Consider the following 13,038-nt stretch of genomic DNA (forward strand, 5'->3'; position numbering starts at 1 on the left):
TAACACTTGATATATTAAACTATTTGTAAGTTAATTATTACTAATTTTGAGACCAACAGTTACAATTTTAACTTATAATAGTGGCACAGTTAAAAATAAACGTGCGAAATCTTTGTACACACTCGCCTTTTACGCACACCCTTCTCCGGCAGGAACCGCGCGCAGGCGCAGTCTGTGCAGTCCCTTGGAACTTGCTTGCTGTGGTGGTTGGTAAGTTTACTCCAGTTTTGCTCCTGTTATCCGTAGTAATCTGGCCGTAGAGGAAGTTACACCGAAACCTGCTGCTTTCATAGGTATGCCCTAGTCTTAGGGTAACTGTATCTGCCGATAATTTCAAAGTAGACTTCCGAAAAAACGGCCGATGATGTCCGAGCAAATTCCCTACGGCTCACGAGAGCCGGCTTCTCTGTGAAGGTCACCCCAGCAAACTGAAATTGGCGTTGCCGGTGTTTATCGTTTGTCGACCTTTTCGGTAGCGCTTTTAGCAAATTTAGATACCTTTATTCGCGTCTGTTGCCTTGTTTTGCAGTTCTTTCGCTCTCATTTTGCAGTTGTGTACACCCTTTCAAGGACCAAACTGAAGATGTTCGCCCTCAAGCTCGCCGCCCCCGTTTCACGAACTGTGGTGAGTACTGACCTTCCATGACCTCACCCGTTGAAACTACACGACCGTTAGTCACAAACGTCTACTGTTAGCAACGTAGCGCTTGCCTGGACAGGTTTCCGTTCTCAATAAAGCATTGGAAAGCAGCGTCAAGAGCAAACGGTCAACCGCGTCGCCATGTTGAAATGACCCCGCCGTATCGCTGCAGCTGCCCTTCCTTAAAGCGCCGCTTTTTCGGACCCAGACGTTCCAGGTGTTCGGGTAGCATAATTTTTCACTATTTTGTGTGGTAGGCGTTCACGAGCTTGGCTAGCTTCCCCTCAACCGCCTTAATTGGCCTCCAAAGCATCCCTCGAGCCCCTGCTACTACCGGGGTGCGTCCGGCTTTATCCCGTTAACAAAATGGTTAGCTTTCCGCGTGCTCTCGTTTATGCGTTATGGATGTCAGTCAGGCCCAGCCACTGCGTATGCGCTGAATAAAGTTCTACACTAGCCGGTAACTTTCACCAGGTCTGCAGTTAACTGAGGCCCGGTGCATCGTCGTAGTCGGACCAGGCTTTTCGTTCTGCTAAGGTCATTGATGCCAATTCAGTCTTGGTCACCTTGCAATGCCCAGCGTGTCCTTCGTTGTCTGGAGCCTGAACACTTGGAGGTCATTGCTCCGAATCACACGACTGAAGTTTTTGCTGCGGATAGTTACTCGAAAACCTGCAGGGTAATGCTCACTTAAGCAGATAATCGTAAGGACACTGCTACGCTTGCGAGGTGTTACAATTCCAAATCGTCAATGTTCTGGGGGGTCTAGATAACGTTCCCGCTATTTGAATGCACTCTGGTGAACGTCTAATCAATAATGTTAACTTGTCTTCCGCGTGGTATCGCGATGATTTAGTCCGAAAGATCGGTTGTAGAGGTAACAGCAACTTCAGGAGGCCCGCGTTCAAACCGCCATTCAAATTGCCCGCTACGAACGGGAACACTGGGCCTCTTCGATTATCCGTCTCTGACAGTCCCGGACTGTCCGAAAAACTGCATACGCAACGCTCATTGGCTGAAAGCACTGTCTCGGGCAGTCCGGGACTGTCAGGAACGGATAATCGAAGAGGCCCACTGACGTAGGAGGCCCTGTGCTGAGCCGGCCATCTCGAAGGCTGTGTGCTGTTGAGTGCTACCGCCTCTTTTTGAGTCAAACATGCACGCAGAGAGCTATGCCAAATGGAGGTAAAGTTGTGCTGAAGTACCTTATCACTGTTGCTCTTGATGTGCCTTAATAAATAATTTTTTAGTGCATCCTGTTCTTTAGTCTGTCATTAAACTTGAAATATTTGCTAGTTCCTTAAAAAAAGTGACAACTGTTTTGTTTTTTTCCAGGCCTCTGCCACTTCCAGGTCTTGCCTGCGGCCTCTATCCTCATCAGTCAGCAACAGCCGGCTCTTTGAAGAGGTAGGCGGCATGTAGTCTACTAGGCAAGATATAATGAATTCTAGGATGCAGCTTAGGGTTGAAAGTGCGTTTGGAAGCCCAATCCTAGCAGCACCATCATTTCATAAATGAACTTGAGAAAGGCGAAAATTTGGCTTTGTTACGACATATTGCATGTGAAGCGCAGTGTTGTACCCTCTGTCGGTCCCTTTTTTCTGTGCTCACTTGTGTGTTAATAGGTTGGTTTCACACAAGTGAACATCCAGGCTGATAGTAAGAACTTCATAGAAAGCAGGGTTACAGCGGCCTGTGAATGTTGAAAGATTTCGTTTGTACCACAGTCTAGTCGTAAATCCCTAAGGGTGAATTTTTGAAACCTCTACTAGCTTACTATAAACAGGAGTCTCCAGGGTACTATTCTTTGAATGATTTCCGTAAACTTGCTAGCAACGATAGATGCAAGACGGAGAGAATGCGCACAAGACCTTTCCAACCTACAATCAGTTGCAAGTGTGTCTACAGCTCATGAAAGGGAACAATCAATATGCTCAATGTAAGCACCCCTCTCTCTCTAGATCTACTGGTGCAGAAATTTTGCTCTGCGTGTTCTGTACATCAGTTGCATTTGAGTGATGCTTTCTGTGGAATAACTGTTTCGTACATAACTTGTGGACCTACTTCAAATGGCCTACTTGTGCAGCGTTTACACAGTGCACATTGTTGCAAGTGGTGCACTGTTCGTTGAATCGTCACTCTACTCGTTTTCTGGTAAATAGGTTCAGATCCGTGACACCTTCCATGTAATACCCGGTTTTGCAATACAAGAGTTTCAGTTTATGTTGCATTGAATGACACAGCACATATCTTGTCTTTCATATGTGACGCACTGTTTGATCGTAAATGTGAGCAGTGGCAGAAGTCTGGGAACCTTCACAGCTTTGCCTGCTATGTATGAAACATAGTATGTAATTGTTTAATATGCAAGACTTGTGTGGTAATTTTGATGACTTCAAAGTGTATCTGCGCACCTTTAACGCTTGTGGATGGATGTGTAGGGCTGAAAGCTGTTTTAACATTGCTTGATTCACTCTTTGGGCTCCTGCAGAACCAGAGCAAGTCCGTGGTGCTGCCCGCCGGAGTCTCTGGACTGGCTCTTGGCGCTGGGCCTCTTAGCCAAGTATGTCCCTTACCTTTGCTGGAGTAATTTCCCCTTCATACCTGTCTTTCCAACCCTTAACTGGCAATGAGTGAACTCGTGACAAAAGGTTGAATTACCTTGTAATATTGACACATGAATAGTGTACAATGCCTTTTGCTATTTTCTCATTAAGAACAGTAAAAGTGCTATAGGTATTTCTGGTTTACTTTTTAGGGACAAAAATCTAAAACAAATGCAGGTTTGAGAAACCTGCGCTTCATCAATTTTTCAACATTCCTCATGCCAGTTTAGGGGTGAAAAGGGCCCTGCAACGCTCCCGAAAACTTGTTGGGTGACACTCGTAGCACCATTATAATGCGCCAATTTCTTGCGACGGATATGTTGATGTGTAGCAACTATGATCATTGGTTAAACCTATTCTGCAATTTTTGCTTGCGCAATATTGCGAGTACTGTGGAAAACCTGCCATAAGTGTGGTCTTGTAACCGCAGTAACGATGTATCAACATGCTGATGCCATGGCCGTCTGAGATTAAACTATGCTGTCCGATTGCGGAGGCCATGGTGGAGCCATCAAGCTGAACAGGCTTAGCAACCATGGCACACATGTATCTCGTATATCTGCTATGTTACCACAATGCCCTGCTGCTTTTGGACACTGCAGTTCTTCATGGGAGAGCAAATTCTGGCATCCGGTGTCAGGAAAATTTGAGTCCCGTTTAAGTTTGATTTTGCTTGTATTTTGTACACACGCAAGTATCTGTGACAACTAACTTGTCCATTATAATTTTTTACTCTTACTTCTTTGATGGCAAAGCATAAAAACAAAAACCTTTCTGCTTGACTTGGTGCCTGATACAGTATGCAGCGATGCAGGCAGTCTGAATTACCGAATAGCGCTGTACGGTGTCAAAAATGTTTTTTATACATTTATGTATGCTGGCAGTGCTCTAAAGCTGTCTGAATAATTGAGCATGTCTGAATCGGTGTCTGTATGCAAACATGATTGAAAAGGCGAACTGTTGCATACTCGAGTCTATTATCTTGAACTTATGCTTAGTTTCTTGAGCACATAATTGATTGAAAACATTCCTTTGCTGCAGGTTGTGCGGGGCTTCCAGACCAGCGCAGTCCAGCGGGACATTGACTCTGCTGCAAAGTTCATTGGAGCTGGAGCTGCTACAGTTGGTGTCGCCGGCTCTGGTAGGCTGTTGCTGTGTTTAGCATGCATCTTGACTGTATTCATGTTTCATGTATTCGCTGAAAGCTCCAAAATGGTGTCTATATACTCTCCAACAACTTGTCTCGGCAATGAAATGAATGCTACAGAACTGAAGTGCGCCTGTAGCCCCTGCTGCTGGAATTAAAGAGCGTAATTGTTTAATTTTCTACACCACATAACTTCAAATTATACCGAAGTCACCAGTAAGCTACAGTCGAAGCCATTTATAACCAGCTCGATAGTTCCAGAAAAAGTGGTCATATCATTAGCTTTTTATATGTGGACGCGCCCTTCACAATGCGCAATAATTGATGATGCCGGCATCAGCAGTTCGAATTCGATTCCGCCTTGGTCTGAAAATTGTGTTTTCAGTATCGTAATTTTTGTTCCCGCCACTTTCTCGGATCTAGCCGCGAGTTTCTGTTAAAAGCATCTTAAGGGGGATTTTCCGGTCTTTGGGACCGGAAAATGGTGAAAAAGTCGATTTTTTTTATATGGCATTTTAGCGTTCTGCGAGCATTTTTCTATCTGTCTGCCAATTTTCACACGCCAGAAATCGGTAATTTATTCGTAATAACATATCAAACAGCACGCGCGAGTCGAGCTCGCGCGGAATCCGACGCCAAAACGGCAGTTTTCTTTCGACGCAGAGCTGCCGTTTCGCGAACACCGTAGACGCCATCTTGGTCTCGTTTGAAAGAGCATTTCTTCGTTTGAAATTCCCGCTGTTGCCACTTCATTTCACTCATTGGTTGTTTAGAAAAAGCCAACAAAAAAAAGCAACATGCGCAATGCTATTGGCTGCTGGGCACACGTGAGGTCACGGAGCCATCTCATTGGCTGAGCGTGACCCGCGTCGTCTGCTTGGCGCGTCGCAACGCAAAAAAAAACGTGACAGTTGGGCCGCCATTTTGCCAGCACTTCGATCTGCGCGCTTACGACCAAAGCTCTCGCAATGCCTGGTTCAGCGCGAAAGTTCCATTCGCGGAATAAGTTTGGCAAGAAAAGGAAGAAGTCTTTGGCCAACAACTTCAAGGCTCGTCTACCACCGGGAAGCGTCGACGAAGAACGTGATGGGTCGCCAGCCGCCGCCGATGTAAGCTTGTCGGGCGTCTGCGATGCTCCGACAGATAACAGCCGCTGCCGCGTCGATCAGCGGAACGCGCGGATGAAGATCGGGGCTCCGTGTCACCCACCCCAGCCGCCGACAAAGAGCGATTCGCCGAGTCGCCCGAGGCCGCTGACGGAGAATTAGGCCTCGCTGGCCAGCCGGCCTGCGGAGTTACGACGAACAGCGGCCGCGTGCGCCGCGATACTTTGATGCTGACGCCGTCAGATCTGCAGGCAAGGCAGACAAAAGCCGATACAAAACTGCGGGAACTTGCTTCAACCGCCGCGACGAAAAGAAAATTTGATTTTTTTGATGACAGCAACGACGCACCGGCCAGCGCTGCTCCGACTCAACAGAGCGACAAGGAGAGTTTCTTCATTGCCGATATTCAGTGTTTGAGTGGACTGCTCGGCGTTCTAAAATGCAAATTTTGCGGCGGCGGCAACGTCAGCTTGTACAAACGCGAGAGAGAGTATGGCCTTGCCGTGAAAGTGTGTCAGCTGTGCAAACTGTGGGGACATCGCAGAAGGATGGAGTTCTCCGCGGGTGGACGGCGATCAGAAAGTGAATCCGTTCGCCGTGAACATCCTTGCCGCTCGAGCGATGCAGTCTACTGGCAATCGTCAAGCAGCAATGAATGACATTTTTTCTACTATGAACATTTCTCATCGCGGTCTCCATAAAAAAACGTGGCAGGGATATGTCAAACAAAAGTTGACTCCAGCAGCAACTCGCGCAGCCGAAAAAGTCACCAGCGAGTGCGCGAAGTCAGTTCGGCAACTTTATAAAGAACTGGACATTCAAAACGCCAACAACATTGCCGTTTCATTTGACGGCTCGTGGATGACACGCGGGAACTCGTCTCACATAGGTGTGGGCGCGGTGATTGAACTCTTCACTGGGCTAGTGCTCGACTACGTTGTGTTGAGCAACTTCTGTGCCGGGTGCGAACGAGGGCCGAAGGAAAACGATCCAGCATATCAGACTTGGTGGGACAGCCACATGTGCCAGAAAAACACTGCAAAGAAAGCTGGCGAAATGGAGGTGGAAGCAGCTGTTCTCCTTTTTAACAGGTCTCTGAGAAAAAACGGCCTCAGATACACGACCATTCTTTCAGATGGTGACAGCCGCGCTTTCCATGCTTTGCAAGAAGCAGATGTATATGGCTTCATCAAAATCCAAAAAGAGGATTGTGTGAACCATGTACAGAAGCGCATGGGCACTGCCTTACGCAATTTGATTGCAAGGCACAAGGGAGGCGGCTCTGAAACCCTCGGAGGAAGGGGAAGGCTTACTGGCGACCTCATAACAAAGTTGAGCTCGTATTATGGCTGGGCCCTCAAATCTCACAAGGGAGATGTTGAGGCCATGCAAAGGGCTGTAATGGCGACATATCACCATGTAACTTCAAATGACAATGTGTCAAATCACAGCCTATGCCCGGCAGGCCCAGATTCATGGTGCCGCCAAAATGCAGCAGCAGCAAAGGGGGAACCCGCTCCCAGGCACCATTACAATTTGCCACCCCATGTGTCTAAAGCTCTGCTACCGATTTATGAGCGCCTGTCGGAAAGAAAGCTTTTAGAAAGGTGCCAACGGGGTAAAACCCAAAACAATAACGAAAGCCTTCATTCCCTTATCTGGGCACTGGCACCCAAGGAACGCCATGCTTCACTGTTTACGGTTGAAGCTGCAGTTGCTGAGGCAGTGATGAAGTTCAACTGTGGCAATTTGAGAACCTCGTCGGGCATCCTGGAGGAGCTGAGTCTGAACCCCAGCCTCCCAAGCACCAGACGGATGAACGAGAAAGACAGGCACCGAGCGGCTGAGTCTACACGCAAGCATGCAAGCACCGAGCGTGTCCAGCAGGCACTAAAGAAGCGCCACTACAACGCTAAGCAGCAGTCAGACTATATCCCTGGTGGCTTTTAGCACCTGCATTGAAAAATATCCACATTCTACTTGTTATTTTTTAAATAAACTGTGTGCTATTTGTTTTTTGCACTTTTCTCAACATGTAAATTTATGACTCTTTTCAATTTTGAGGCCTACATATCTCGGCACCTAGGGCAGGTACAACAATAATTCTTTTTGCAATGGAAACCTAAATGCATACACAATCCAAGTATGCAAGCAGATTTTTGAGCACAAGCCTTCATAATTAATTAATCGTTAAAATTATAACTGCATGGCAGGTGCTTTTCAAAGTGTAAAGTTTGTTGTGCTGTAAAATAGCTAAGAATGGCCAAATAAAAAAAGTGCTTGCATTATATCAATCTTCAGTCATTAGTCTATTCAGCCATAGCTTAAATATAATTTTTAATTTAACACTTTTTTTCCTATTGTGTCCTTAAACAATGGAAGATGAACTTCAGTTATCTCAGGAACAAAATAACTTACTGGAAAAGTAATTACATATTTGAAATCAGCAGAAAAAACTACACAAGCCAGTGCAGTTGCATTAAAATTGATGGATAAATAAAGAAAAAGTGTCTAAAATGAGTCTGTCCCCTTAAAACCGAAATGCGGCGGCATTAGTCATTCAAAACTGCGCCCAGTTGTTTCTGATCATCTGCCATTCTGAAACAAGTGCAGCCGCTGCCATTTGTTTGAGAGTATCTTGTATATTTTTTCACTATCTGAACTGGGGGCTCTGCCGTTCACCCAGTTCGGTCGCACTTCCATGCTTCGAAACTTTGCATTGACCCTCCTGTTACCGCGACCAGGTTTAAAGTGTTCATTGTAACAGTATGGTACTTTCAAGGAAGTTTGTTATATTTCGATGCCATTTCAGTAGGCAGGGTTGGAACATGGCAAATGCAGCTAAATGTAGTTGTAACCGATAAATCATTATATATGGAGTCGTTATAAAAGAGTACTGGTATAAGAGGGGCTTTACTGGTATTTTGGTTCTATTTTTAGTTTACCCTTGCGAGTTCTCGCACATGCAACACCGGCTTTCATGTTAAGCATTTCTCGAGGCAATATGGTGCCTGCACCTTCTGGCGAGTGTTCATTGCCTGCTGCCCTGCCAGCTCTCCAGGGAGACTGATGCTTTACTTCAGCATCAAATGGCTGTTGAAGCACATCAAACAAGTGTGTGCGTCTACCCAGAAATCGTAACTTTGGCGCATAGTAGTGGATGAGCGAGCTGACTTCTGCTGTGCCAGCTCAAGTGACGCCAGGGTTGCATGCGTGTTCTCAGCTATGCCGAGGTCGTATGGCTTCTTCGAGGCTTGGACTGAGTCTGCGTACCTGACTGTTCAGCACTCGATACGTATGGGATAGCCTATAGATTAGCTTCAGTAATTGATGCTGAGTGAACTGTCTGTAATCACTAGAGTAAAGGAGTTATGCCAAGGTCGGAGAAACGCCCAGGCTACTGGGTGCACATGTACAGAAGCTTCCGCACCTTTTGCTTCATAGCCAAGAAAAGTTGTTCGCAAGTGTAGTTCCCAATCGTGCGGGGAAAGGGGGCTTTATACTGTCCATTATAGCCTGCTGCCATTGAGAGATAGCTGGGCACGAAAGTATTGCTGTTCAGAACCAAGTGTGGCGTCCAATTGTTTCAATTGTGTAGCTGTCTGGGCATCTCAATCGGTAGCGGCGTGCAGTGCTTCTGAACTGGCTGCGACAGTGACCTTTGCAGCACACTTTGCTTCCCTGGATTGATACAGAGGGCAGGCACTGTCATATCTGTGCCAGATGGTGTTCCATGCCCATTTTCCTACAGTGCACTTCACACCAGGTGAAGTGCATTGCTGCCTCACTTAGAATAATCTGGCCTAAATTCTGTTTGAACTTCAAATAAGCCCGTCTCCCCCTCGTTCATGTGCATTTATGTTGGTTGCCCTGGCTTGGCGTCGGTGGAGCGTGCCACCACATGTGCTCCTTGGCTGTCACGTGCTCACTCGTGATTGACAAGCGAAATTTCTTGAAGTTGGTCTATCATCGGAAGCGGTTGCTGGAGAATGTCTCCCCTGAATACAACTCTGCTCTTTTTACAGTAGAATCTCGGTAATTTGAACTCCAAGGGCAACCGTAAATTTAAATATAGAGCCCAATCAATTGTGTGGTACGGTGTGCAAAACCAGAAGTACTGAGCTCGCATAGAAAGTGTTTCCTTCGTCATCATGCAACATGTGCAGTAAGATAGCGCCTCGCGTCATTTGTTGTGGGTGCGAGAGTGAGTCGAAAAGGACAGTGGCTTAATGCCTGCTGTCCTCCCGCATGTTCAGTGTTGATGACATGATTGAGCGTGCTCCTTATCTGTGGCATTACGGTAGCTAGCGACACATCGAACCTTCATCATTGGCTCAGTTTCGTCCAGAAAGCAGTCATGCGAGTGAGAAATTTATTTCAAAGTAACCATTGCATGGTTTTTCTCTATGCCAATACCACAGCGCAGTTCGAATTCTGTCAATTCTAAGTAAGAGAGTTTGCCTTATCGGAATTTCACTGTACACCATCCAGGCTTATCCGTAAAATACTAGACAATGGGAAAACAAAGTGCATCTTGTGCTGCTTTTGGTCCTCTCAGTTCTTTGCACCATGCAATGCTTCGCATTACATAGATGTCAACTACGGTTAAGTCTGCCAAAACTTTCCTAGTCCTAATCACCGTTTGTAACGAAGGCCCAAATCCTCTAAACTTTTAAAAAAAGCACTGGCAGGGGTCAGAGTTTCCTAAATACTTACTGTAATAAGTGTTCCTACGAACACATTTTCAGCACCTAGAAGGTAGTTGTCATGATGCCACAAAATTTGGAGGACACTTACGTTTCGCCTTTGAGTGGAACGCGACAGCATTCAGATTCCCCCCCCCCCCCCCCCCCCCCCCCTCGACTGCTACTCGCAGATTTTTTTTGGGTGGTGCGGTTGCGAGGAGCCGAGCGGGTCGTGCCGCTTTATGAATAGTTGAAACACTGAAAAGGGGGTTTCAGTTTCTGTGTGACAGAATTGTTTTCTTGTATATTCAAATTACAATCTGACGCTATCATGTCTGTAGGTTGTGTTCTAAGTTATACTTCACAATTTTTCTTGCGCATTTTACTTTGAAAATTTAATTATTTCAGTATCACCTCTGTGCCACACTGAGGGCCTGCAACGTTGTAGTTCAGAATGATTGTTAGTAACACGGGGCCCTTAACGCCTTCACTTTAAAACTGCGCACTCATTTATATTTGACATATCGGTGACGCCAGGCCTATCCAGCATTTCAAGACCGAATTTGTTTCAAGATGTGTGCAAGAAGTGTTAGGTAGTTTTTACTACTTGCAGCTTCTTTATATGCTTGCAAGTTCAAAACCAGATTAGGAAATTTGTATTTCTGCTGCAAATTCTGTTCAAGCCCTGCAAACCCCCCTCCCCTTAACTGCATCCATCACAAGGAATTTTGCTGCTACTTGGTACAAGCAAGGCCACACCTTGAGCAAGTTAGGTTGGTGTTGCACAAATCGTGGCGTAACAGGTCACCTGTCTTCTTTCAGGTGCTGGTATCGGCAGTGTGTTCGGCAGCCTGATCATCGGCTATGCCCGGAACCCATCCCTGAAGCAGCAGCTGTTCTCCTATGCCATCTTGGGCTTTGCCCTGTCTGAGGCCATGGGTCTCTTCTGTCTTATGATGGCCTTCCTGTTGCTGTTCGCCTTCTAAGACACTGCCACATGCCATTCTTTTTTTTTTTTTTTCTGATTTGTGCATTAGAGACAGTTGTTGGCTGGCAATTGGACCTCTTTTTTGGAGGAGGGGACTGCCCGTAGTGCAGGTCATCTGTAAATGCCCGGACACTGAATTAAACAAGTAAACAGATGTGGGCCTTTATTGTGTGATCATCTTTAGTACTTAAGTGACTTTGCTGCACCATATCCAGGTTGTCTTGTACAACCCAGGATTAGCCTTTATAGCCAAATGATCAAGAATACAAAGTATTAATTCCTTGAGCAGAAGTATACGAACCAGGAATTCCTCCATAAAACCAGATTTTCATGTGCACCTATGAATCCAACTTAGAATGGAGGACTGTAATCCAAACTTGGCATTGCAAATTTTCCAGGGAGTTTGTCAATTTCAGTTTATGCATCCGATTTTACTTTTTTTTTTTTTCTCGACAAGCCTGTGGTTCATGTACTTTAGCTTACGCATGTGTACGACTCCTTAACTGCTCGCTCGTTCAAGCTGAAGTATTGCAGATTGTTACAATTTTATAGAATGTCTGATTTTTTTTTTTTTTTGACTTGGCACCAATAACCCCACTGCTATCCCAAGCTAACTACTCCAGCAAATGTGCTCATTGTCAGCGGAAAGATCTTTTCCATATGGGCTTGCCCTAAGGATCCCCACAGGGATTCCAATACAGTGGTATCTCACTGGTACGATCTTGACGGGAACCAGGAAAATAAAGCATATCATCCCAATATCGTATTATCCGAAAAACGTATTTTAAAGTTTTACGAAAAATCTGCTTGCAAAAATATACGTTTCACTTTGTGAACACGGGGTATGATAAATCGTATGGGAGCTCTTCTGGATTTTGTAACGCGACCGCTGGATCTAGAGGCCATGTTTCTAAGCTTTTTGGCTGACACCCACACTGTCGCAAGCCGCCTAGCACATTCTTCAGGAGTCTCGTGGGCATCCCTAGCCTAGCCGTACCCCAGCCCGGTACATCTATAGCGCGCACAACCTGTAGCAACTGCCAAAGGAGAGAAGTGGTTCCTTGTAGAATGGAAAAGTTGGCGCCATCTTCTGCAGCCCTTGAAGGAGCACGGCTTAATGCCAGAGAACGTAAAATCGCGCGCCTCTGCTTACCCTCCCAGCTCGGCAGCATCCGACTTAATCTCGCTGATGTTACACATGGGGCATGTACGCTTGTGCGGAAGTTTCGCTTGTCATGATCCGGCCAAAGTCTGCAATTTAATTCTCCGACTGAAAACATCGTACGGGCACCTGCTCCAAATATGGTTGTTCAGACAGGTTCTGAAGCAGCTCAAATTGGCAACAGCAATGTTGAAGTCTCAGTGCGTTGCTCGTCAGCTTGTGCTGTACCATGTCTGCAGCTGTGTGTGGGATACAGCAAAGGTAAATCTTTTAAGTGCTTGCACATTTTCGTCGATTGTATTCGGAGTAGTAAATAAAGGTTACCAAGTCCTAGAAAAAAAAATGCTGGAAAAGCTTGGAGTGCCCTGAACATAATTGAATTACTGTTAGCAAAATCGACTTTTGTCTGACATTGCTGCATGCATATTTGAGCTGCACGAAGGGTGCCGGAAATTGAACATCAAAATGCCACCAGTTAAATTTGAGTACTGCCTGTATTAATCCACTCTAAAGTGTAAACTATATATATATATATATAGGTGCCAGTCAAAATGTGATGCAGCGACACAATATATATCTGGAGTAAAATGTACATTGAGTCTCGCATTGGCCCATCAGTATCAATTGGGTGCTGATGCCCGTGGACAGCCTGCTTTCAAGAAAACTTATTCAATATCGACTCTAGTTCACATTATTTTTATTTG

The 13,038-nt window shown here is 45.8% G+C and overlaps 2 protein-coding genes across 3 annotated transcripts in view; one reads left to right on the forward strand and one right to left on the reverse strand.

Moving 5' to 3' along the window:
- LOC119456414 (putative deoxyribonuclease TATDN2) overlaps positions 1–13,038 on the reverse strand; it is a 362,817-nt gene that overhangs the window by 289,933 nt on the left and 59,846 nt on the right. The window lies entirely within an intron of this gene.
- LOC119455275 (ATP synthase lipid-binding protein, mitochondrial) lies at positions 192–11,326 on the forward strand. 2 transcript variants are annotated; one of them, XM_037716678.2, is made up of 6 exons: positions 192–210; positions 552–625; positions 1,976–2,047; positions 3,132–3,203; positions 4,288–4,387; positions 11,007–11,326. In XM_037716678.2, the coding sequence occupies exons 2-6, from the start codon at positions 584–586 to the stop codon at positions 11,168–11,170; spliced, it is 450 nt and encodes a 149-aa protein (XP_037572606.1). In that variant the 5' UTR covers positions 192–210; positions 552–583; the 3' UTR covers positions 11,171–11,326. The 2 variants fall into 2 exon arrangements, with proteins under 2 accessions (XP_037572606.1, XP_037572607.1); XM_037716679.2 differs by having other exon boundaries at positions 199–293.

The sequence above is a fragment of the Dermacentor silvarum genome, chromosome 6 (assembly GCF_013339745.2).
Source record: "Dermacentor silvarum isolate Dsil-2018 chromosome 6, BIME_Dsil_1.4, whole genome shotgun sequence".
NCBI classification, from domain to species: Eukaryota; Metazoa; Arthropoda; class Arachnida; order Ixodida; family Ixodidae; genus Dermacentor; species Dermacentor silvarum.

Bases quoted from the DNA above. Each gene is read 5' to 3' on its own strand.
- LOC119455275 (XM_037716678.2), top strand. From the start codon at position 584: ATGTTCGCCCTCAAGCTCGCCGCCCCCGTTTCACGAACTGTG. The intron at 626-1,975 runs GTGAGTACTGAC...GTTTTTTTCCAG, and splicing joins CCCCCGTTTCACGAACTGTG to GCCTCTGCCACTTCCAGGTC. The intron at 2,048-3,131 runs GTAGGCGGCATG...GGGCTCCTGCAG, and splicing joins ACAGCCGGCTCTTTGAAGAG to AACCAGAGCAAGTCCGTGGT.